Here is a 27,166-nt window from a genome sequence, read left to right on the forward strand (position 1 = left end):
TCATGGCTTTCCTACATACACACTCTGGGGAAACTGATTTTACCTGAGCACTATCTGTAGATTTATTTATTTATTTATTTATTTATTTATTTAGAAGGATAACTTAGCAAGGTAGGGTAGTGTCAGAGTTTTATTACCAAATAAGTCAAAAAACTGTTAAGCCTCATTGGAGTTGTCCACAATGTGAATTCTGGTGGTGGAGGTATATACTAAAATTATACATATAAAGTAGAACATACTTTACTCCACTTAGGAATGAATAATCAGTTGCACACATACAAAATGGGAATTGAGTGCCTAAGAAGGAGTACAGCAGAGAGAGGGATCTGGGGTTCGTAGTGGATCACAAGCTAAATATGAGTCAGTGTGACACTGTTGCCAAAAAAGCAAACTTCATTATGGGATGTATTAGCAGGAGTGTTGTAAGCAAGACACGAGACATAATTCTTCCGCTCTACTCCATGCTGATTAGGCCTCAACTGGAGTATTGTGTCCAGTTCTGGGTGCCACATTTCAGGAAAGATGTGGACAAATTGGAGAAAGTTGAGAAGAGCAATAAAAATGGTTAAAGGTCTAGAAAACATGATCTGTGAGGGAAGATTGAAAAAACTGGGTTTAAGTGTGGAGAAGAGATGACTGAGAGGGGACATAACAGTTTCTAAGTACATAAAAGGTTGCTACAAGGAGGAGGCATAAAAATTGTTCTCCTTAACCTCTGAGGATAAGACAAGAAGTAAAGGTCTTAAATTGCAGCAAGGGTGGTTTAAGTTGAACATTAGGAAAAACTTCCTAATTGTCAGGGTAGTTAAGCACTGGAATAAATTGCCTAGGGAAAATGATGGAGATTCCACAATGGAGATTTTTAAGAGCAGGTTAGACAAACACCTGTCAGGGATGGTCTAGATAAATTTAGTCCTGTCATGACTGCAGGGGACTGGACTAGATGACCTCTTGAGGTCCCTTCCAGTCTTACGATTCTATGACACAGCTTCTAACAATGTAAAATGACGACAACAAAAAAATACAAATTGCATCCAGTTGTATTCTGAGATAGGGCATCATACTAAATTTTGTATATACCAGTTTTTGACTCCTCGGGTAATAAAGAACACTCTTAGACTTTTTGGAGAAAACTTACAAAATACTTTTATATTTATAAAGGGAAATTCAGACAACAAATTTTACTTGTTTGTAATTATTGCATTTTAAAGTTAACATCTCCTAATGGTGTATCTGGGGTGCTATAAAATAACAAAAACTAACTTGAACCTGGAGGCTGGACAGGATTCAGGCTGTTGACAGAAATGGGCAGGGGGGAGGGAAAGAAAAAATCCACAAAGAATAGTTAGTGATGAAATTGAGACAGATACGACCTTATTGCTATACCTACCAATTAAAAGACCTTGAACACAACTCTGAAGGCAGCCAAAGTTAGGCAGAAGGATCCTGCTTTGCAGCTGGACATGCTTGCTTTGGCCAGTAATCTGCCAGGTAGAGCTCTCAGGTAGGTGAACAGCTTCAGAGCAATTCCCCTGTTTGTAGCTATCCTGTGTTTGACTAGAGTTTTGGGTAGGGGGAGAGTGGATACTTCTGTTTAGCGTGGTTAGTTGTTCCCACTCCAAGTGAAGTCACTCCAAGCAGTAGTGACTGTGCTCACCTTTGTCCACCCAGAGCTTTAAAAGTAAAACTCTGGGTGGAGGGAGCTGGGGATGTCGGGACACAGCTCAATTGACTGGTGGAAAGACAGCATACAAGAATCACTGGAAGTGGGGTACAGCAGGGAATTGTTGTAGAGGTTTAAAAGTAAAACCAGAGAGGGATGGTCTTTAAAATTTCCCTCTAGATCAGGGGTGTCAAACTCAATTGCACAGGGGGCCAAAACTCAAAACTCGCGGGCCGAACAGTATAACCATTTATTTAACAGACTAAATATTTGTTTTTTAACCATTAATATGAACCAAAATACAGGATATCATTCCAAAATAAATACATTTCAACTTAAAATATTTTGCTCTTCATAAAAAAATATCCTGTCAATACAATACATTCAAAATCTGTACATGCTGGAATATTAAAAAATCTGAAAATATAAATAAAAAATTGAATTTAAAGCAAAAGTATAATCATAACAAATCATAACATTCCATTTTCTTGTCCTATTTAGTCAGAGCCTGATACTTGGAGTCTTTTCTTTCCAACAAGTTCGTTTATGTTTGGGGTTAGGTTCTGTGTTGTGAAGATTCTCAGGATCGATTGCAGGTGTTCATCAGTGAGGCGACTCCTGTGTGACGTTTTGTTAATTTTCATCACAGAGAACAGCTGCTCGCACAGATATGTGCTGCCAAACATGGACAGGATTCGAGCCGCATGTTGGCGGAGCTGCGGCATCGCTTCAGGAATGAAGCGAGTGAACTGTGCTGGCCCCGCAGTGTCGTACTTTGCCTTCAGTGTCCCGTTACATTGCAGTTCTATCAGCTCCATCTGCATTTCTACAGGTGCGGTTTCCACATCGACTGCAAATGGGTTGCGAAGCAGCTCGAAGTTACTTTTCTGTGCCTCAAAGTCACTGAAGCGCCGTGCGAACTCAGTGCGCAGCGCGCTGAGTTTTTCAGCAAAGGTGGCATTTGGGAAAACTGTGGCACTTTCTTGGTTCCGTATTACTTGGCAACAGGGAAAGTGAGACAAGTTGCATTGGTGCATTTGTGTCTCCCATAAGCGCAGCTTCACTTGAAATGCCTTCACTGCATCATGCATATCGGTTATTATGTGCTCCCGTCCCTGGAGTTGAAGGTTTAAAGCGCTAAGATGCGACGTTATGTCAGCCAGGAACGCCAACTCACATTTCCACTTTTCATCCCGCAGAACTGTGCAGTCTTTCCCCTTACTGTCCATGAACTGGCAGATTTCCTCTCGCAGCTCAAAGTGTCTTTTGAGAACTTTTCCTCGACTTAGCCACCGGACCTCCGTATGATATGGCATATCGCCAAACTCGCTATCTATTTCCCGCAGAAAAGACTGGAATTGGCGGTGATTTAAACCGTGGGCTCTGATAAAGTTGACGGTTTGTGTTACAGTGTTCATCACATGATCCATTTTTAGGACTTTAGCACTCAGCGATTCCTGGTGTATGATGCAGTGATACACTGTCAACTCACCGGCACAGTTCTCCTCCCGCATCTTTGAGCGCATCCTTCCCACCAGTCCATTTTTTTCACCACACATAGCAGGTGCGCCATCTGTTGTAAGTCCAACGAGTTTTTCCCACGGCAGTTTCATGTCGGTTACACTTTGAAATACATTTCCAAAGATGTCTTCTCCTTTCGTTGTCCCGTGCATCGATTTAATGTCCAGTATTTCCTCTGTTACGCACAAATTGGAATCCACACCACGGATAAATATCGCCAGCTGTGCAGTGTCAGTCGCGTCAGTAGTTTCATCCACGGCAAGGGAGTATGCAACAAAATCTTTTGCTCTTTCAGTCAACTGTGTTTTCAAATCAGTCGCCATCTCACAAACCCGATTAGCAACAGTGTTTCTGCTGAGGCTTACATTTGCAAACGCTCGCGTTTTATCTGGACAAAGGACGTCGCACACTTTCATCATACAATTCTTTACGAATTCCCCCTCGGTAAACGGCCGTCCTGATTTGGCGATCTCTTCGGCCACAATGAAACTTGCTTTCACAGCAGCTTCACTTTGTGATTTTGCTTCGGTGAAAAACGTCTGCTGGGATGTCAAATTCTTCTTCAACTCCTCTACCTTTTGTAGCTTCTGTCCTGCGCTCAGGTTTTTGAATTTGTTCTCATGTTTCGTCTCGTAGTGCCGTCTTAGGTTATACTCCTTCATTACAGCGATATTACTCCCGCAAAGGAGACACACTGGTTTACCTGCAATTTCAGTAAACATATACTCATTCTCCCACCGGCTTTGAAAGCCTCGGTTTTCAGAATCAATTTTTCTCTTGGCCATTGTTGGGGTCTAGCTTTGATTTGATATTAGCGTTGTATACATCAACAGACCGCGAACTTGAACCGCGGCTTGCCGTTGGCGGCAATTGCACTGCATCATGGGATTTGTAGTGTGTGTTATTGGGGCGTCATATCACAGGGCCATTAAAAACAGATATATAAAACGATTTCGCGGGCCGGATATAATTGTATGGCGGGCCGGATGTGGCCCGCGGGCCTTGAGTTTGACACATGTGCTCTAGATGTATTGGACCATACCTCAGGACTGCGATTGGGCCAGGCAGCTAGAGAGTAGAGGCAAAAGAGACCAATTTAGGGTGGTAATTGTATTTTACTTGAGGCTGGGTGTCCAACAAATTATCATAGTTAAATTGAAAAACTCAGTCTCCCTTTCTCTCCTCCCTACCTCCTAACCATTTGAGATATGTAGAGAGATCCCCACTACAGTTAAAAATGAACCTGCTGTCCCACGGAATAAGGAGAAATGGGTGCTCAACTACTTCTGGCTCTGATTAATTGTATGTTACCAGTAAGAGTAAAAACCGATCTAATATTTAGAGGCTTTGTAGAGGCTGTGCAATTCAAACTGAACCTTGACAATGCCTTTACCTGCACCATTCTGCTTTCCCCCACCCACCATAATGATGAGATTTTAGTCCACCTTCAAAATAGCACAGTTCCACTAACACAAACTTTAACCAACAAGAATATTTTGCTAACACTGTGTTAAGCTCTCCTGGTCTACTTTATTTTTCCATTGCTGCTGATCACCAGGATTGCATACATTTTTGCATGGAAAAACTTTGTCCCTTACAGCTGCATTTCTTGTTTGTGCCTTATTCAGGCAGAGTGGTCTCAGTCTAATGGATGTGATTCACTGCCATTGAATGAAACTGTAGAGAGTAAGAGGAGGTTGGTTAAAGAAGTGCACATTTTGGTTTGTAAACACCATGATACCTTGGTGATCAGCTCCAAGTAGTAAAATGAAGGACACATACAGGACTGTTTAACAGGGTTATGGTTAAATATTTCTGCAGACTTTGTGTGTGCAGTCCTCAGTATTTATAACATCCCCTCTAGGGTTTGTTTACACAATGCATGGAGGGCATTGAGGAACATTCTCTGCATGAAATGATGGGTTTTCCCATCCTTGGTTTTTGCAATGGCCCAGTGCTCTTTCTCACGAGTATGTTTTTAAGCAGAACCATTTTGGCACTTCCTCACACAGTACATCCTACAGTCACAATTGCAACAATGCATTCTGGAACTCCTGAAGCACCTATTCTCCTTCGAGTGGCTCCTGCATATGCCCACTCATGATGCACCAGCCATGGGTAGCTCAAATGATGGGACCTTGATAGTGGTGTCCATTTGAGTGCTCATGCACTCCTCTTGCCCTACTTTCCACACTGTATGGATGAGGCTGTAAAAGGGGTGCGGTGCGTTACCTCTCTGTTCCGTCCAACTCTGTGCAACTGGAATGAATCAGGAATGTACCGAGACCTCCTGTTTGGATCTTTCTCTTAGATAAAGCCCAATTAGTTACGAAATGCTAGTTTTAGATACAGTTACTGATTTTAGTTTAATTAGCTTTTTTTGTGTTCAATAGCGTAGCATTCAGAAGCTCTGGGTCAGTATTAAGACCTGTTGCCAGATCCAAAAATAAAAACAAATAAAGCTTTAAACAATGTGGATTCTGCGCTTCAGTCTTTCTAGCATTGGATGCTCATACACTGTGTCTTGCCTGCCTTAGTGAAGGACATTCACCCTCCAGGTGCTCCATCTGCAACATCTTTACGCTGAGAGTAGAGAAGAAGAGACAGAATGGACTACAAGTAATCGCCTTCAAGGAAGCAATTGCAGCTCTACCTGCCAGATTGGGTAATATGGTCGGTTCCAAGAAGTGATATACACCAGTCTTGGCACTGGATGCATCGAAGGACAAGTCGATTACGTAAACCTACATATCAGAAATCTATTGAGAGTCATCGTGAGATGGCCATCAGTCACAGCTTCTGTAAGGAGAGCCAATCCACAAACGAGAAGCTCCTCGGATCCTGCCACATTGGAGTCAAGTAGAGGACCATTGTAAAGACTCTGGAAATAACACACAGCTGTGACACCAGATCCAGCTGTCACACTGGTTGCCAGAGACTTTGATCCAGTAGGAAAATCGAAGGATCCAAAGATTCACGTATCAAGACAAAAAGAGGCAGCAAAAGATAGTATCAGATCCAAGTATCTGTTCCGATTCCCTTACCCAACCCTCTTTGACGGGACTGGCACAAATCCATCATTCTGCTCCAGTGCCGCCGCCTCAATCAAATTTAGAGAGAGAAGAACTACAGAAGAGAAGGAACTCCTCTCTAGATTTGACTGTCGTAGGGAACAGAAGGGTAAAAGAACAGCAAATGTCTTCTCCTCTTCCATCCCCCTATAACAGCATTGGGTTCCCCAGTAGGTTTCTTTCCTATACTGGATCCACTGCTATCGTCTCTTGGCTCCTGATTATGTCTAAGAGTGGCAGGTGCCATCTTTGTTCTGTCCACCATTAAAGAGAAAATGATTGGGCTCTCAACCTTTCTCAGAGAACCCCCGTGGTGGGATCATATTATGAATTGAACCCAAATATGGATTGGAGAATGCCCCCAAGGCACAGAGATGGTCTTATTGGTCAACTCCATCTTACTAACCAGATCTGCAGCACTAAGGGTATAGTGGATATCTTCAGTCACCAGTACCAGTGGAACCAGGCCCTACAGAACTAAAGATACAGGATCTATTGATATCACATAAGAAAGGAGACCAGTCTCCTGCTCTAATGCATGATTTTTTGTCTGATGTAGAGGAAGAGATCACCCTTCAGGAGTTTGAAGAATTATAATCTTGAAACTGACAATGGATATCTCCTGAAGAGAACCTAGATGTCTGCACTGCCACATCTCCATCGAAGGAGAACGCAGCCTTTCAGGTATTAGCTTAGTTTATATCATTTACCCAGGAGGGAATTTCTTTCATACTCTCCCGGTGTCAGATTCCTTAGTAGTGGAAGCAGCTGTTTAAAGATCTAAGAGTGGTTCAGTTTACTTTACTCCCTTGGATAAACACAAAATGATGATGGATGAACTCGGAAGAACAGTTCTCTTCTATGTAGACCTTAAGGGTTGTGAACTACCAAGTTGTTCTGGCACATCACCAATACTGTCTTTGGAAGAAAATGTCAGCCTTTACTAAAAGGCTATGCCAGATCAACAAAAGAAACTTGCTAATGCTTGTGCTACAGAGAGCCAGCAAGTAGTAGTAAAGCATGCATTGCAAGCATCTTTGATTCTTCAGAGTAGACAGCTAAAACTGTAGTATCTGCAATTCCTCTTTGATATGTCTCGCTCAAATTTTCTAGACTACCCCGAGAAACTAAAGCTGATGTAGAAGACTTTCCCTTTGAAAGAGAAGGTCTATTTGGTACCAAGACTAATGACTTTCTGGAGAAGATGAAGAAAACAAATTATGCAGCAAGGCCAGAGAAGACCAGGACTACCAGTATTTAGGTACCAAAGATAGCTTCCTTCATTGCCATCTTCCCTTTTTTTCTAGTACAGAGGAGATATTATTGCCAACAGCAATATCCTTCTCAACAGTCTTTCCAGCAGAGGAGAAGAAACTTCAAAACAAGGGCAAAAGGTAAGCAAACATCTTTGGCAGCTATGGTGTTGAACCTTAGCCCACAGGTTTGAGGCATTTCATAAGGACTGCAATCCAGTCTTGACCGATGCTTACTTTTCCCTCTTCAGAGAGCTACTTTATCAATATTTCTACTATCGGACTTCTATAACTATGGACAGGTGGATTTTAGAACTCATCCGCACTGGGTATTCGATTCAATTTAAATACTTTGCCTCTTCCAACTCACCCTCCCTGTTTCTGTTCAGGAACGCCTCTCATAAGAACTTGTTAAAAAACGAGGTTCTGGCTTTACTCAAAATGGGAGCTGTAGAAGAGGTACCAGGGAGATTCAAGGCACACAGGATTTTATGGAAAGTATTTCATAATCTCCAAGAAAGATGGAGGGCTTTGACTGATTCTAGACCTCAGGAAACTCAATATATCTCTCAGGAAGTTCCATTTCCATATGTTAACCCTAGCTCTATCATACCCTCCCTTTCTCCAAAAGACTGGTTTTCAGCCATTGATTTGAAAGATGCCTACTTTCACATTGCTGCAAGTCATGTATATCAGAAGTACCTTTGATTCACAGTGGAGAGAAGACTATTTTCAATACAAGGACCTTCCATTTGAACTTTCTCCTGTCTCGTGGCATTTATTAAATGTCTATTGGCAGTGGCAGCTCACCTAAGAAAAGAGGAATTTGTGTTCCTGTATCTCGATGATTGGTTAATAAGGCCCATCAAACGATCATTTAGTCATTGCCATCCTTTGCATGTGTACTCTCTTCAGAAGTCTGTTTCATGATAAACCAGAAAAACCCCACTGTTACAGCCTTCTCAGAGAATCCCTTTCATAAAGGAGTATGCAGAGGCCACTCAAAGGAAAAATGAAAGTTACTTGTGACCAAAATTCTTTGAGGTGGGACTCTACATATTCACACCCCCTACTCACCTTTCCCTCTTCCTTGGGAGTGTTAATTATAACCTGGACCAGAGGAGGTGGTGGGAAGGAACTAAGATGGCCAGAGTTCCAAAAGGCTCCACATTCCAGAAGGCATTGCTAGCTAGGTTCCACCATCTGAGCTGTACGTGGCTAGTGTGTCTCATGACTATGTAGCATGTGTCTTGAAGAACTTCAGTTACAAGTAACCAACGTTCATTTTCATAGTGCTTGGCGCCATTGCTGGGAGCAAGGACTTCGGGACAGTTTCAAAATATCTAGATTTTACTCATTCCTCTAGATTTGATCTAAAGGCCATCCCAAGCAATGCAAATTGCTAGGACAACCAACACTAGAAAGTTGCTTGGTGTGGGTGTTGTGTGTGGATGCACGAAGTTGTACCAGTGTAGCAAGCTCAAGGGTTCCATTCAAGAATTTGTCACGCTGCCTCTTCACCTAATATAGACGGGACTTGAGAAATCTGACATGGAAGTATTTCTATTTGCTGTGTGTTTTTTCTCTCTGTCAGCCGTCATTCCTTGTAGGGTTGCTTGTGAATGCTGGACTGCTGTCATGAATATTCTTTACGAATAAAACATTTTGTTTTTGAAAGGTCAAGGAATACTTGCATAACAAATTACCCTGACTTGAACAAAGAAGTGTTGAGGTTGTGTGGAAGGGAAGAAAAGTGAAGTCCAACTTTTAGGCCTTACTTGTCTTGCCAACATTGCTTTAAATTTTGTCTAGTTTTTTTTTTTTTTTTTTTATTGGTATGCTGTAGAATTCACTCTGGCTTACTATGTAAGGTTTTTAGTATGCTAATCTCTCTCCCACTCCTTCCCCTCCCCCCCCTTTGTTACAAGGAAGTTGTACATTATACCTTGTCTGTTTGTGTTCCAGTTGTACATGTATCAGCTGTTCCGGAGTTTAGCCTATATCCATTCCTTTGGAATCTGCCATCGGGATATAAAACCACAGAACCTCTTGCTGGACCCTGATACAGCTGTCCTAAAACTCTGTGACTTTGGAAGGTAAGTCTGTCTCTTTGGCCTGGTCTACAGTACACTTAACACTTATACTGGCATAGCTAAATTACTTAGGGATGTGATTTTTCATTACTGACAAAATTATGCCAGTATAAGCCCTGATGTAGACACACTTATGACAGTATAAAAGTGCCAGTATACCTTATGTCTCTTTGGGTACTACAGAAGGACTTTTATGCTAGTATAAACTGTGTCTACACTAGAAGGGCTTGCCAGTGTAGCTATGCCAGCAAAGCTTTTCTAGTGCAGACAAGCTCTTTGTATTCCAAAGCCTGATTAAAACTAATTTATCTGAAGAGAACCATGACCTAATTCGACACAGAGACTTTTTATATTACATTGAACAGTATCTTAATAGGGTTCCCTTCTAGTTGGAAACGGCTGAGTGCAGAGGCTTTTTATCTCAACCCTCCCCCTTTTCCTGCCATTTGTGTGTGTGTGTATAATTATCTCAGAGAGAGAAAGGGATTGGGTGAATGCAAGAGGATTCAGAAAGAAGGAGAATTAAAAAAATCAAAACAAGAAATTGTATAGGTATGTTTACAAAAAAAAAGTATACAGATGTTTAGAGAAAATATAGTGGTTAGGAAAGAACAGCTATCCGAGTTTAACTATTGGGTGATGGGTGTGATATAATAACCCCAATAGAAAAATATAATGCTAATCCAGTACTACTTGAATATGTATGTTCTGAATCCATGTTTATACCAATTAGTATAGTATTTCAAATACCAAAGGACTTAGTCAGCCGGAGATAATAGACTTTTAACTAAGGGTCTTAGATACTGGGATTTACAAGTCTTTTGTCAAAAGGCACATTCTTTTTCTGGTATCCATAGAGCAGGATTGTCATTAGATGCTTAAAGCTGTAAATCTCTTTACGTGGGCAAGATCACTGGTAGAAGTCAGAAATCCACTTCCTTTCTCTGAGTCCCTTACCCAAAACGCCCTTTAACTGTAGTAGACTTAAGTAACTTGGAGAGTGTGTGTGTATGAGATGTCCCCAGAGCAATTGTTGCTAAACTAGCTTGATTATTGTAAATTGGAACTTGAAGTGATGTTTGAAGCGCTATATAGATTCATGCACGGTGGTTCAAGAATCTTCTCCTGAGATTATAACAGAAGACTGTTAAAATAAGAATGATGGACTAAAACTTTTTTTACAGGCAAAATTAAACTAACACTATTTAGCTACCTAAGATGCTCCATGAAAAAAATAGGAGTTTCAGATCAAGTTAAATGAGAAAAAGACTAAATATTGGGAGGGAGGAGGTGTTGTTTGTGTCAGTGTAACTGAGCATTTGATTTGAATTGCTTCCACAGCATATGGACAGCATCAGATTACCAACTCTTTTTAAGCTGCATTGCTTTTTTGAATGATGATGATCCAACCCAAAATGTGTGTTCAAGTATAACTCACATGTTTGAGACACAAAAATCTCTTTTTAAAAGATTACAATACATGAAGCTAACACCAAAGGAGAAGGAATCAATGACCTTAAGGCAAAACAGGGAGAATGCTACTTTTAGAATTTGACAGATACTAAATGTCTTGTCTGCCACCCTCCAGAAAGCGCCCCACACCAATTAACCCATATTGCTATCATTTAAAAACAAAGTAATCAGGAGGAATCAATAGAAGCTCTTTGTTAGATTGGGGTTAAATTCTGAAACCTGGAGTGAATCTTCTCTCAAGAATATACATTGGGGTTTCATATGGTCCAGGAGACTGCAGAAGGAGAATTAAAGGTAGAGAAAACTAACGGATGAGTTGGGAAGGGAGAAGAAAATGTATGGAAGGAGATAACCCCCTAGATTTGCAACTAGGATGAGAGTGGTCAAATATCCAATAAAACACAAAATGTATAATGTTTGAGTATACATTGAAAACATGGCTTTGGAAATTTACATTTCTACTTATTTAATTTTGCAAAACCCTTTTATTTAGAATCTAAATAATTAGTATGAATTACATTGATGTGCCTTTAGAGCAACTGGAGCAGCAGTAGTAGTAACTCAGTGCCCTGCCATGTGGGGGAATCTTCATTTGGATCTGAGCTTGTCCTATTGTCCCTTGATTTTATATATGGTTGTGTTGTACAAAAAGATGCTGTGGGCATAACTCAGCTATGTTTGTTTTAATCATTTCAGCTGTGTGGCACAAACTGGTTACAAAAATATGATTATACTGAAGTGTAGATAGCACTAGCCTCTGTTTGCCAGAAGCTGGAAGTGGGCAACAGGGGATAGATCGCTTGATGATCACCTGTTCTGTTCATTCCCTCTGAGGCACTTGGCATTGGCCACTGTTGGAAAACAAAATACTGGACTGGATGGACCTTTGGTCTGACCCAGTACAGCCGTTCTCATGTTCTTATATCTTCTAAAAGCTACTGTGGTTCACACTTTGCTTCTGCTGTCCACCCCATATAATGTTTTCCATCTATATCAGCTAGAGCTGTGGGAGTACAGTAGGTAATAGATATGCTCATTGCCTGATGTTGCAAATGAAACTTCTTGAGTTCCTTCATTTTCTTCGGTGGGGGGATGTTACCTGAGGTGACTGCTGCTTTGACAGAGGCAATTCTGCGGTAGTTTAGGGCCCAGATGGACATTGTGCAATGCAGACAAAGCCTTAATGTTAAGTCAGGGCAGAGCCCATTGTCAGATGCCTGCAGCCTGCTCTTTCTCCTATTCGTCCCACTGCAAAAAATAAAAATAACCTACAGTGCCTTCCTAAGCAGTATAGAACCAAAGGAGTGCTGATGTGATCATAAAGAAAGGTGATATTTAGGTTTGAGTGAGTGAGTGGTAGGGGGTTTTGAACCTCAACAGTTGACTAAATTTGACTGAACCAGACTCTGTCAAGCCTTTATCCTCTGTAAATAAATCTTTGCACCCAGCAAAGTAGTATAGTGTTATACAGGAATATGAACCTATTTGTCTGCTAGATTGTGCTCAAGATGTCCTTTGGCATGGCCAATGTGTTATCATAAGATAACTGGCTGTTGGTTTGAGTTGGTCTGACAGTTTAAAAAAAAAAAAAAACTTTGTCACATGCATCTGTAATGGGTTAGACCCCCACGTCTGGGATGCTACCTGATGTACTGAGGTTTCACTGAGCCTCTCCTGCTCCACCAGCCTGGATTCCCTCTCCCTGCTTTGCTGAATTAGGCTCTCTGGCCTCTTGCAGCACACACACACAGGTAGGGCCACACCCTGCTGCAGACACAGACTGAAGGCAGATCTGTGTGAGAGGGCTCCCCCAGCATTCACATGCACACCCCTTTTGAGAGAGAAACCCAAAATAATACTGTCTTGCACTGTATAGAAAAATCTGCACAGCGCAAGCTCATAAAATTTCACCCTCTTCCTCAATGTGAAGAGAGGATAGGCACTACTTCTTGTCCCCCACCCCCAGTTAGAAATTATATAAACTGGGTTTAATAATAAACAAAAAAAATGTTATTAACTATAAAAGGCCGATTATAAGGGATAGCAAACAGAACAAAGCAGATTACTAAGCAAATAAAACAAAACATGCAAACTAAGCTTGATTCACTGAAGAAACAGGTTACAAAATGTAATTTCTCACCCTAAATGTTGAATTAGGCAGGATGCAGAGTTTCTGTAGCCCAGAGTTCCAGTTATTTCTTTTTACAGACTGGACCCACCCTTGTCTTTCCCTTCAGGTTAGTTCCTTTGTCCCTTCAGGTTCTTTCAGCAGTCCTTATTCTTGGGTAGGCAATGGAGGAGAGTCCCGTTTGCCTTCCTTTCCACCCTTAAATAAGATTTACATAAGACGAGATCTTTTGTTTCTCAAACTTGACCTCCCCCTCTCCTTTTAATGGAAAATTACAAGAAGTCCAAGATAATGTTTAGTATCCGGTGACAAGACCACCTGACCTAGTAGTGTCACAGCTATGTCCCAGGACGCCTCCCAGGAAGGAGAGAGATTAGTATCTTCACAGTCTTGTTGCTTCTTCCTAATGGCCCATCAAATCTGGTGGCCTGTTGTCCGGTGGGTGTCTTCCCAATTCACACCCAGTTGTAATTGTTACATAGTCCATATTCCTAACTTTAGATACAGAAATGACACAAGCATATAAATTGGATAATCACATTCAGTAAATCATAACCTTTCCAATGATATCGTACATGAGGCATCTTGCATAAAGCATATCTTAGTTTTGCCATATTCATATCATAACAATATTTCTATGAAGAATATGGGGTGTAACATCACAGCATCAATACAGAATAGTTTGGAAATGGGGGGCGGGAGAGAGAGAAATAAAACTACGTTTGCCTGTGCTGAAGTGTGGTAAAATCTTCTGACACTGAAGGAGATCTCTGTTTTGCTTCTCTCTAGTGCAAAGCAGCTGGTTCGTGGAGAGCCTAATGTCTCTTACATCTGCTCTCGGTACTACAGGGCACCAGAGTTGATCTTTGGAGCCACCGATTATACCTCCAGTATAGGTATGTATATCTTTTTGTGTATTGCACTCTGTACTGACTGCACTGTTTTTGATTGCTTTTATTGTGAACAAAATAGATATATAAATAAGTTTATAACTGTCCCAAAGTGCTCAAGTGTGACCCTTGAAAGGAGGATCTGGTTATAGGTGGTCAAAGATGGTTCTTGAAGTAAATGCATGTCCGTTCATGTTTCGGAAGTTATCACTACATGATTTTCTCGCTTCTAGACTTCAGTGTGGGTTGGGAAGTTATTCGTGATTGGCTAAAAGTCAAACTTCAAACAGTTGGGGTTTTTTTGGAGCTGTCCAAACAATTTCAGTGGAGCAGTTTTCTTGCTCAAGTGTTTGGTTGAATTTTATTAAGTATTTTTAATAATAAAGAAAATGGATTTGGGTGTTGGTGTCTTGGAAAAACTCTGGGCAAGGATCTGTGTAGTTTATAGGACATAAAAAAAATCTCAACAATTTAAATCAAATATGAAAAAGAATAATATAATCCATGTAATAACCCTATTTGTTTATTTTGATATTCAACTTATTTATGCTGTCCCCACACCTCAAGTTTTCAAAATGTCAAAGATTATTTTTTTTGTTTAGATAACTAATAACTGCATCATAGAAGCTGTCAAGAAAGCTGGCACTTTCGTTAGCCAGAGAGTGAAGACTTGGGGCTTCTGGTACCTGTGGAGGCATAGGAGGCAATAGATTTCTGCTAAAATGAACAGCAATGAAATAGCTAACAATGTTGGTAGTTTTGGTTTCTAAATCACAGAATACACGGGGACCTTATATGTGGGTTGGCATTAAAGGGGTCATAATTCAGATCTCAAGCGTCCTGATCTGAGGACTTCCTATGTCTATTCCAAGTGATTGAGTGTTTTCATATGGGCCTTGTCTGCACCAGGAGAAGGAGGTGCTTTTAAAAACATACTAGTGATCACATTTTAAAATATTTCTTAGTACCTAGTGTAGGCAAGAGATAACACCTTTAAAAATGTTAGGTGGTCATGGTCAAGCCTGGGAAGAGTCTAGGACTGACTGTAACCAGTTAGCATATTTTAAAGGAGTTAAGCACTGTCATACACCAAGTGCTTAGTGGTGTTTAAAAACTAATTAAACAGGTTAGCTAATGTAATTTTAAAAATTATCTTTTTTCCTAGTCTAGACACCCACAGGCAGCACCCCCGGCTTTTGCTTAGACCTGTGATGAATCCAGTAAAAATACAAGCACTTCGTTTCTAAAGACTGCACATACCCTCGCTACTTTTCTCCCAAATGAAGTGATCCATCTGTATGTGACATAACCACACATGAGATCACAGGGGATTCATGAACAAGCATTAGGTGCGGATGCGCTCTGGGGAAACTAATATTCTGTTTTCAGGCAAATGTTCTGCTGTAATGAAACAGATATTGTAGGCACCACTAAGAGAGCCTGTTATAGTTAACGCTGAAAAACACTTGTCATTTAAAGTCTTTCTACATGACAATGCTTTTCAGAACTCTCACCTTTTCTGAAGCTCTTGCTTGGTAATGTTTTCCATGCTTGATTTTTTCTTTGGAGGTGAATTTTTGTTTGAAAGTTTGAACCAAATCGATGGAAAATTTTTGGAGTTCTGGGCAGGTTAAACACTAAAAAATATTCGTTTGTAAGTTTGTAAGTGGTAGAGGTTGATAAATATGAAAACAATCTGCATGAAACTGACTGTTAGCATTTAACTTGAAAAATAATACACAGCAAATCCTTGCTTCCTTCCACCTCAAACCCTTCCCCCCCCCCCAAATTCTTACCTTCATGGAGAGGAAAAAGTTTAAAATTACAGGCATATCCTGAAAATTTAGTTTCTCCAATTTGGCTGCATTTTGCAAAATACTACACATTTGGGACCTGCCCTCTTTTTAATTTATTTATTTTTAAACCCAGTTCTAAGAGTCTTCACCACGAAGTAAACAGATACACAGCTGCCAAGCTCAAAAACTCTTGAAAGGCAAAACAGCAACAGCAAAAGTGGGAACTCACCCTCCCCTCTTCATTGGCTTCAGTGAGGAGTGAACTTCAAAGCCAAAGTGCAACTATTTACATACCAGCATAAAAGCACAGATCGTTTTTGTTAAAGGGAAGAGGAAAACATTAAATCATATCTTTCAAAAAAGTCATTGTGTCATTAATATTGCACACTTTAAATAACAGAAAAGTCAGGAAATGCTCCAGCACTTCCAAAAACAGCATGAATTTGACCACATTATACATATGTACATGTTTTCTTTTCCTGTTTTTCTAACTGATTGTGTAGCATAACCCTGTTTTTTTGCTAGGATAGACTGGATCCTGTAAGCATACAATCTGGGCAACAAAACCAAGTAAATACTGCTATCAGAATCTTAATTTTTGCACTTTGACTTTTAACTGGTCCTGCTTAATGTTATGTTAACCTATTTTATTGCATTTAATAATATATGACCAGAAGTATGTTTCAGGAGTAGAATGTTTTCTTCAAGGTTTTCCATGAGGCATCAGCTACTCTTGAATGACAGTGGTACTCCTGAGTGCAGCTACAGTAACACGATATAATGCAGCAACCATTGGAACTGCTCCTGTTCCGATGTGCTTCTCAGACCCCTTCTGTAGCTCTGCATGTGAATCTGTACATAAAGAGCAGACACAAATGTACAATGACACAATGGTGGCACAAGAGCAACAGTCCAGTCTCAATGCATCACACCCACATCAGCGGTTGGTTATGATATTCTTCATTGTAACTAACGTGTTCTAGTCTGCCTATTTTCGGTATCTAGGTTGTAGTCTACCAGTTAGCTATTTAGTGTCATCATGACTGACCTGGACATACGAGAATCTAAGTTTGGGTACAAGACAGGTCTTTTTTGACTGTAGAGATCAGGAGTAGAAATATAAACAATCTCTTAAAAAAACAAATAATTTCCTCAAAGTGCATGACATCAAGGAAGTTGATGGAATACAATCTAAAAATAACATGTTTTAAAAAAGCCGTACGGATGCATGAATCCTGTAAATGACCACATGATTACATTGTCATCACCTTCTTCATCACTGTATCCCTCAACCTCTGTTTGTCACCTCTTGTCCTTATCTTATGTTGTAAGTTCCTCTGCACTGACGCTCCATTTAAGTTTTGCAAAGCACCGCGCAAATTTATGATACTGTATAAATAATGTTGCGTGTCTTTCATGGAGGTCACGGATTTTGTGACTTTCTGTGACCTCCATGGCTTCTGCAGCGGCCGGCGTGGCTGGCTCCGGGTTGCTAGGGCAGCCGCGCTGTCCGCTCCTGGGGCAGACTGTGGCCACCACGTCCTCCTCTCAAGCAGCAGTAGTTTGGGTGTGGGAGGGGGGTTGGGGTACAGGGCGGCGCTTACCTCCGGGGCACTCCCTTGAAGTGGCCGGCATGTCCCTAGAGCTCCTAGGTGGGGAGGCCAGGGGCCCCTGCGCGCCGCCCCTGCCTGCAGGCACCGCCCCTTGCAGTTCCCATTGGCTGCAGTTCCCAGCCAGTGAGAGCTGCGGAGCTGGTGCTTGTGATGGGGGCAGCACATGGAGCCCCCCGGCTTTCCCTCCCCCTAGGACAGTGAGGCTCAAACTTTTTTTTACTGGCGACCCCTTTCACACTGCAAGCCTCTGAGTGCGACACCCCCCCCCCCCCCGGTAATAAATTAAACACACTTTTTTATATATTTAACACCATTATAAATGCTGGAGGCAAGTGGGGTTTGGGGTCGAGGTTGACAGCTCATGACCCCCCCATGTAATAACCTTGCAACCCCCAGTTTGAGAACCCCTTCCCTAGGAGCTTCCGGCCCCTGCCCTAGGAGCTGTCAGCCCTGCCCCCACCCCACCCCCCCCAGCACCAGTGGGGATCCTGGACCCTCCCTCCCCCTGCCCCCCCAACACCTGTGACACACCCCAGGCCGCCCTTCCAGAGCACCCCCAGCCCAAGTTTTAGTTAAGGACATATAGTACAAGTCATGGACAGGTCACAGGCCGAGAGTTTTTGTTTACTGCCCGTGACCTGTACGTGACTTTTACTAAAAATACCCATGACTAAAACGTAGCCTTATGTATACATAATTACTGTTTTGGTGCTGATTCTTATTACAGTTAGATGCCTCAGTAGATCATCCAACAGACCTGATTATATTATTTAAATAAAGAATCAGACAATTACTTATTCTAGTCTTTAAAATAATAATTGTTGCCAACATGGATAAAGGTACATAAGAAACAGGTTAGTAATGAAGCCGTGTGTTATGTGAATAAGTGTTCCTACACTAAAACTTTTAACAGAATTTTTAACGGTATAGCAGCCGAGTCAGCTGTAAACATGGCTTATTATTACAAGGACATGGCCAGTACTTAGTAACCGTGGAAACTAACAGGGTTTTGCCCTGACAAGTAGTTTAGCTGTCAGGTGGTTGTCTTCTTGTAACCATTTTGCAAAAGATTCCCTCTCGTCTCCCTCCCTGCCCCCCTTGCGGTGTAGACTCAATCCCTTAACTGTGTATGCCGTTTCGTGGCTGCACCTTCCTTACAGCTCTCTGTGTCAGAGGGCAACCCAGAGTATATTGCACCCCATGCTCCTAGTTGTGTTCTGTGTGCTTGTCCTCCGGGTACTCTGACCCTTGCAGAGGTACTATGGGAGAGCTGCCCTGATTTTCCAAGAACATACTGATACAGTCAGGAAGTGTGGTGGGGTGAATGTACAAACATGGTTGTTGTGAAAAAAGCTGCTGTGTGGGCACAACTGTGTGTATTGTAGCCAGGTCAGATGAATTTGTCATGTATTGGTTACAAAAACACAGTTGTATGTGTACTGTAGCCAGAACCTTTGAGTCTCTAGTACAGTTCCTCACTCACTGGGCTAGCAGGGGATTGGAAGCATTCCAGAGTGAACATTTATAGCCACTGGCAGGGGAAGATTGATCTGTGTGGTCATATCACAGATTTCTGTTGTGGCTATCCAAAACCAAGGGGTCACAGGGTAGTTTAGTACTCTCTAGGAAAAAGACTGAAGTTGTGAGGGAGAGTGATAGATTGATCTTTAAAGAAAGGCTCTGAAGAATATCTCCTATGGGTGTGATAGGCCAGACAGCTGGCAATGAGACTTTTGTGACCAGTCACTTTCAAGGTAAAGCATTGAGCCCCAGCTGCCACACTGAGATGTGGTTTCCTTCCGCACTTCATCAAGCAATAATTTTCAGTGCTGAAAATAAGTATGTGCTAACCTGTTACAATTGAAATGACTCGTAATATTAGATTAATCTATTTGTTAATTGAAAAGGACAGGGATACTGTGATAGATGAGTATAAACAGAGCTGTTGTGGTTCTGATGACTTCTCAGACTCTTCAGATTCTTCTTCAAGTGCTGGTCCCGATGTATATTCCACACGTGAGTGGGCATGTGTGCCATGTGCCTGTCTGGAAACAGTGTCCATTGGCCCACATGTGCGTAATAATTCTTTGTGTTCTTCTAGTGATTGCTCATGCCCATTCCAAGTAGGTGTGTGCGCGCTGCGTGCACAATCGTCAGAAGGTTTTTCCCTAGTGCTACCCATCGGGTTGGCTGTGGAGCTTCCTAGAGCAGTGCCTTCACGGCGGTGTATATATTTCCCTGCCGACCCACCGCCTCTTCAGCTCCTTCTTAACGCCAGTGATGGTCGTTGGAGCAGATCCTCTCTTGCGTTTGCAAGTGATTCCCTAGTGGACTCTTTTTTCTTCTCTATCTGTAAATAGTTTGTATAGTTGTGGTTAGTTAGTAGTACAGTTAGTTAAGTTTACGTTGGCAGTTCCCTTCCCCTCCTCCCCCCGCCCCCAGTCCCATCCCATCCCTGGGACCGGGGCATGCCTCGGTCTCAGGGCATCAAGCTCTGTGGGTCCTGCCTCAAGCCCATGCCCAAGGAAGACCCACATGACTCCTGTCTCAAGTGCCTTGGAGAAGGCCACCAGTCCGACAGGTGTAACATTTGCAGGGGCTTTAAGCCCAGAACAAAAAAAAAGGCGGGACTTTCAGCTGAAACTCCTTTTAATGGAGTCAGCCCTTTGCCCCCAGGTGGCATGGGACCAGACACTTCGGTGTGTAGCGCGCCGGCCTCGGTGTGGGAGGCCATGGCTCCGAGAAAGGACTCATCTAAGGAGACCCGGCACCTAGAACCAATTCCAGTGTGAGGCACCGCACAAAAAGAAGAGGGCGTCAGGGCGCGCTTTCCTACTAAGACAACGGAGCATGTGGGCACCAGCAGGATGCATCCCATGTCGGGACACCCAACTTTGGGCCCGCGTATGCCAGGACCATCGACTCCGGCCTCTCTGGGAAGTCTGTTGAGTCTGGTTCTGGTGGACTCCCCGGTGCAGGGGGAGTGGAGGAGAACCTGGATCTTCCCTCCACATCGGACACGTTGGAGGCAGCAAGGGACCTAATCGCCATGACAGCACAGTCTCCTGCCCTGCTGGCCTGGGCTCTGCCTCTGACAGTGGCACCGACGACGGCACTGACAATGGCACTGGCGTTTGTCCGTCATGGAGGCAAGCCTACTATGTTGCGGCACTGCTCGCCTTTGCCCCAGCACCGTCTAGGTTTGCACCACCCTGGTCATGCTCAGACTTCTCCTCGGAGTCAGAGGTTGACTCCTACATATCCTGGCAGAACTGGTACTTCTCCCAGCGTTGCCTGAGGCAGGATGAAGGGCAGCTGGTGCTTGTAATCGCCTGGCCTCCTCAGTGGCAGGGGCCTACTCAGTGGACCTTTTGGACACTGCGGGCCTACCACCAAGCCCAGGGGCCCGGTTCCAGGTCCCTGTCGGTGGTGTCAGAGGCTCGGATGCCTCCATCAGCTTCCTCTGTCACCCCGGAACCTTCCTGTGGTCGGGATACAGAAGCCCAGACCGACCAACACTCAAGACTGGGTACCGACCCGGGCACCGGCACCGTAGTGACCAAGGCACCAGACACTGCAGTCACCACCTGCACCGCTCAAGGGGCCACCACGTGGGTGGATTCCCATGAGCGAGAGGGTCAGGAAGACCTAGTGCCACCCAGGGTGTTGTCCTCTTCCTCCCCGGATGAGGTGGTGGCAGGGACCTGCACCCCATTGTCTGCTATAGACCCTAGGGCCCATCAGGACTTACTCAGGAGGGCGGCCTAGAACCTGAACTTTCAGGCAGAGAAGGTCTTTTAAGGACACGGATCCCATGGTGGATATTTTGGCCCCTGAAGGGCCCTCGAGGGTGGCTCTGCCCCTCATTAAAACTATACAGAATACCACCAAGGTGCTGTGGCACACACCCACCTCTATCCCGCCAAGGGGGTGGAGCATAAATACTTTGAGCCATCTAAGGGGTACAAACACACCTTTACCCACCCCCACCCTGGGACCTTGGTGGTAGAGGTGGTCAATTACATCCATCAAGATATGCCATAGAGTTTCTTTTCCTCACTCCTCGCAAACTCCCTTCCCAGCCCCCCTTCAAGGACCATTCTCATGAAGTGATTCTTAACTGGAAGCAGACTCCCTCCTCCAATAAGGGGCAATAGAACAAGTGTCAACTCAGTCTTGAGGGAGAGGGTTTATTCCCTTTATTTCTTAGTCCCCACAAAAGTCAGAGGGTCTAAGCCTTCTGCAACTGAACCGGTCTAAGCCTTCTGCAACTGAACCAGTCTAAGCCTTCTGCAACTGAACCAGCTGTATTCAAAAGTTGAAATTCATAGTTCACAGCTTTCAATGAAGGATATGTAGATATTCATTTGTCCCACAGAGAGTTCCTTTGGTTTCTAGTGGATCAAGAATATTTACAGCACACTGTCCTTCCCTTTAGACTAGCAGTAGCATCCAGAGTATTCACAAAGGTCTTCTCTGCGGTGGAAGCCCAAATGAGACATCAGGGTTACACAGTTTTCCCAGGTCTTGATGATTGGCTCCTAGGTAGGTCAGGTTGATGACTTTGTTCCTGCTCCATCTTCTAGCAGCACTGGGCACTTGCGTGAAGAAAGAAAAGTCTATTTTAATACCTACATGGACATGAAATTTATCCAGTGACACTGGACTCCATTTTGCAAGTGCTTTCCGCCCCATGGAAATATTTCAGTTAATGCGCAATCTGATAACACAGATTACTTGCCGACCAAGGATTACGGTCAGTGTGTGCCTCATGGACTTGTGACACTGTTCACCAGACTTCATCTACGATGCCTATAGGTCTGGCTTTTGTTGGTGTACTCACCGGGCAAGGATCACCTTAGCACCAGAGTGACTGATTACCCCTAGGGTCATCGCCTCTCATACCTGGTGGTTGAATCCAGAACGAGTGAGAGTAGGCTTCCCCTTCAACACTCCTGCCCCCAGTGCCACCATCATAACAGATTCATTCCTTCTGGGTTGGGGTGCTCAGCTGAACGCCCATGTGGTACAAAGTACCTGTGCCCCACAGAAGGCCAGACTGCACATCAGTCTGCTGGGACTAAGGGAAATGCGCCTGGCATGCAGGGCTTTTCTCCCCCTTATGCGTTCACTCCATATCCAAGTCATGTCAGACAACATCACCACAGTCTTTTACATAAATAGGACGGAGTAAGATCTCTTCCCTTCTGCCTAGAAGTGGTCAGGCTTTGGAACAGGTGCATCAGAAACCACATCACCATCCAAGCCACATACCTTCCAGGTGCTCAAAGCTCTTTAGCAAACAACCTGAGTAGACACTTCTCTGGTGATCGCAAGTGAGTGATGCACAGCTCTGTCCTGAGCGAGATACTCACTCAGTGGGGCATGCCTCAATGGGATCTCTTCGCATTCCAAATGAACAGGAAACTTCCCCTGTATTGTCCCAGAGGAGCTATGGGTCATGGCTCCCAGGGCGATGCTCTCCTGTTGGCATGGACTGATGAACTCAGATATGCTTTTCCTCCTGTTCTCCTGCTACCACAAGTATTGAAAGAGATCCATCACAACAGGGTCCCAAGCATTCTCTGAGCACCCAACTGGCCCAAACCATTTTGGTTCCTGGAGCTTCTGAGAATGTCAGTCTGTCCTCTTATCAGGATCTGCCCCTTGCCAGGAAGGGGAAAGAATCAGACTCCCCAGTCCAGACCCACTCCACCTCACTGCCTGATATTTGGATGGGCATCAGAACTAGAACATTCTTGCTCAGCACCTATCCAAACTATTCTTAAAGTAGGAAAGATTCAACTAGGACCTGCTAACTAGCTAAGTGGAGATGTTTCTCTACTTTGCTTGGCATAATCAGCCTTTTCCAAGCTCTTCAAATATCCCAGTCATTTTAGATTATCTCCTGATTTAAAAAAACAAAAACTCAAGTCTTTCCATTAGCTCAGAGTGATCAGTGCCTTCCTTCCTCCACTAGATGGATGTTCCATTTTCACTCACCCAACAACAGTGAAATTCATGCCAGGTTTAGTCAGGACTTTCCACCAGTGTTCAAAGCTACATCTTAATGGGACCTCAATCTTGTGCTTTCAACGCTCACCAGACAACCATCTGAACACTTGGCAATATGCTCCATGTCCCACCTGTCTATGGAAGTTGCATTTTTAGTTCTTATTACCTCAGTCAGAAGGGTGAGCGAGATGAAAGCCATCATGACAGACCCACTATATAATGTTTTTCACAAGAAAAGGTCTCCCTTTGCCTTATCCTAAAAATCCTCCCCAAGGTTATTTCTGAAATTCCATATCAATCAAACTGTCCAATTACCTGTTTTCTTCCCAAAATCCATGCCTCCGCTGAAGAGAGGAGAGAGACTTCATTCCCTCGATGGCAGTGGTGCCTGTGTTCTACATGCAAAGGACCAAACCTATCAAAAATCACCACAGCTATTTCTTGCCACAGCAGAAAGGTCATGAAGACAAGGGTATGTCTACAGTGCAATAAAACACCCATGGCTGTCCTGCGGCCGCTGACTCTGACTCAGATTGTGGGGCTGTAAAATTGCTGTATAGACTTTCAGGCTCAAGCTGGAGCCCAGGGTCTGGGACCTCCCCCCTCACGCAGTCCCAGAGCCCGGGCTCCAGTCTGAGCCCGAAGGTCTACAATGCAATTTTATAGACCCGCTAGCCAGAGTCAGCTGACACTGGCCTGATGTGGGTGTATTATTGCTGTTTAGACATATCCTAAGTGGATTTCTGGGTGCTTCATTGTGTGCTGCTAATTAGCGCATATCCCTATACCTGATGAGGTAAGGGCATTCTCCATGAGAGCACAAGCTGCCTCTGCAGCATCCCTGCAGGAAGAAAAGATACTGAATATATGTGGAGCAGCTACCTGGAGTTTCATTCACACATTCACAAAACACTGCATGCTAGTTCAGGCCTCTGAAGAGGCTGAGTGAGAGAGAGAGCACTAGATGACCGAGGAAAGGGGGTGAGGGGCGACCCTATTAGGATGAGGAAAGGGGAAAATACATAGTGGATGGAGGAAAAGAGGGGTAAGGTTATTATAGCCCATGAAGATGTCAGAGAAAGAAGCACTCCTATTCTTTATCCCAAATAGCACTAGATAAAAATGAGTAGGGCTGTAGCATCATTATAGGTGGGGGGGAATCGTGGCCTGCAAATGTTTGTTCATGTCTGTACAGTTACGGGGCCTGGCTGAAGCCTCTTTAGGTTTCAATAAGCATCCAAATTTTGGGATCTGAGCACTGAACCTTTTTAGAGGGGTTTCCCGTCATGATGTGTTTGCTGTATTGATAGCAGGGTTGCATAATTGTGAGAAAATATTACAATTGCTGTAATGTTACATACGAGGCAGGGAATTAAGGGTGTAAATAGTTTTTTGATCTGGTAGGAGAGCAGACTTTTTAAGAGCCTGAAAACTATGTTTGTTGCCATGACAGGATATTTATAGTTAAATAGGAACTAAAATTCCAAAGAGCATGCACATAGTCAGCTGCAGCCAGAAATTAGAAAACTTATTCAATTGTTAGCAATTACCCAAAAGTAGGAATTGAGCAATTAAGCAGTGTTTCTGTGAGTTCCTGGCTGAATCCCTTTAAGATCAATGATTGTGTGCTAATTTTTGTTTCCTCACCTGATTAAAATACAGAAATAGCTGTCTGAACCTCCATGGAATTTGTTGAGCACTAAGACAATTTCTGCTGCATCTGAAATCAAAACTCACAGGTCTAAAAGAGTGGTGGAGCATATCGAGAAGGGGTGGGAGAGAGAGCTCAGTGGTTTCAGCATTAGCCTGCTAAACCCAGGGTTGTGAGTTCAATCCTTGAAGGGGCCATTTAGGGATCTGGGGCAAAAATTTGTCTGGGGATTGGTCCTGCTTTGAGCAGGGGGGTGGACTAGATGACCTCCTGAGGTCCCTTCCAACCCTGATATTCTATGATTCTAAGACAGACAAGATGGTAGAACTATGCAATCAGCAAAACCCTGTGATTTAGCTAGTGTCCACAGCTCGTGGAAATCAGTTATCTACTTAAAGAATAAAGCTGAAGATATTGAAAATAGAACTCAGTATATAATTTCTCAGTCTCCCTGAAGAAGTGGGAATCCTGATCCAATTAGCTATTTTAAAAAAATGAATCTCTCATCTACTAGAGCTAATGTTATAAAGGAACTAACGAATAGATAGAATCCATTGGGTGCCAAATATGGTGGCAAAAGACAACCTTCATCCCAACCTGTAATTAGCCACCTACTTAATTTTGAAGATAGGCAGTCTTTATTTTAAAGTCTGTCATGAAAAAGATCTTTCTTACTCAAATGGGGAAAAGTTTTTTTTCTCCACAGATTTACAATGACAGAACTACTTTCAAAGGCAAGAAAATTACTCAGATCAAGGTATTAGAGAAGTTACTGTATATCCAGCAATCATGAAGAACATTAAAGGAACAAAAACCTTTATCTTAAATAAATATAATAAAAAATGAAGCTCTGAAATTTGCAAATATTCAAGAACAGAAAATCTTAACCTTAATCTTAAAAATAGGTCACAGGAATGCTTTGTGGGTTAAATTGTGCGTGTGGGTAATACTGTTTATCAAAAAATATATATATTTAATTAACTTTTCTCATTAGTTATAACATACTTGGCTAGCTACAATGATGGTCATCTAATAAGTGACATTTACTGTAATATTTCTATGACAGCCTAGTTTTTGATGGTTTAGACTAATAGGAGTCTATGCTTTCTGTGTAGTCTACAGCAGTGGTTCTCAACCTGCAGGCTGCATGTAGCCCAATCAGCACACAGCTGGGCCACAGCTGTATACTAAAGGCTGCCTGGCCCTGCGCAGCAGGGTCCCGTCTGCCCAGCGTGGTGGAATCTGGTATCCCAGCCGCTTGGCCCGGCCCACTGGTGTCCAGGGTCCCAGCTGCCTTGCTGCTCAGCTCGGTGGGGTGCAGAGTTGGGGGTGCCCTGCCCTGCCGGCAGGCCCTGCGTCTGGGGCTCTGCTCCTGTTCCCACTCTGTGGAGGGGTCTCTGGGTGGGGGCGTTGGGCATATGGGTCTGTAGGGTGGTTGGTGGGAGGCGCTATGGTTCTCAACCTGCGGCCCAGATAACACATTGTGGCCCACAATGATAAATAGGTTGAGAAGCTCTGGTCTACTGCAGGGGTTCTCAAACTAGGGGTTGGGACCCCTCAGGGGGGCACAAGGTTATTACATAGGGGGTCACGAGCTGTCAGCCACCAGCCCAAACCCCGCTTTGCCTCCAGCATTTATAATGGTGTTAAATGTATTAAAAAGTGTTTTTAATTTATAGAGGGGGTCGCACTCAGAGACTTGCTATGTGAAAGGAGTCACCAGTAAGAAAGTTTGAGAGTCACTGGCCTATGGACTATGTAGTAATTAAGAGGGCCTATAGAAAATACCATCTGATATTCTTATCTATAGGAAAAAATACCTGATGTCATATCTTCTCCTTAGAATCCTGTTAGTCGTTCCTTTTATGTGACTAAGATTGCTACCTCGTTTTCCTATTCTTTCTCAAGGGCATATTTTACCTTATTGATTAACCAGTTTCAGCAGTTTGACATCCACTTTTGGCCATGGTTAATTCCATTTACTATTGCAAATAGTAAA

General features: G+C 43.2%; 1 protein-coding gene across 6 annotated transcripts in view; it reads left to right on the forward strand.

The window, feature by feature from the left end:
* Positions 1 to 27,166, forward strand: part of GSK3B (glycogen synthase kinase 3 beta) — a 233,238-nt gene that overhangs the window by 131,884 nt on the left and 74,188 nt on the right. For all 6 annotated transcript variants that reach the window (XM_005292685.5, XM_065586994.1, XM_005292687.5 and 3 more), the window contains exons 5-6: positions 9,474 to 9,604; positions 13,992 to 14,098. In XM_005292685.5, coding sequence (XP_005292742.1) covers positions 9,474 to 9,604; positions 13,992 to 14,098 — 238 coding nt within the window. The remainder of the gene's footprint in view (positions 1 to 9,473; positions 9,605 to 13,991; positions 14,099 to 27,166) is intronic.

This window comes from Chrysemys picta, chromosome 1, assembly GCF_011386835.1.
Source record: "Chrysemys picta bellii isolate R12L10 chromosome 1, ASM1138683v2, whole genome shotgun sequence".
Taxonomy (NCBI): Eukaryota; Metazoa; Chordata; order Testudines; family Emydidae; genus Chrysemys; species Chrysemys picta.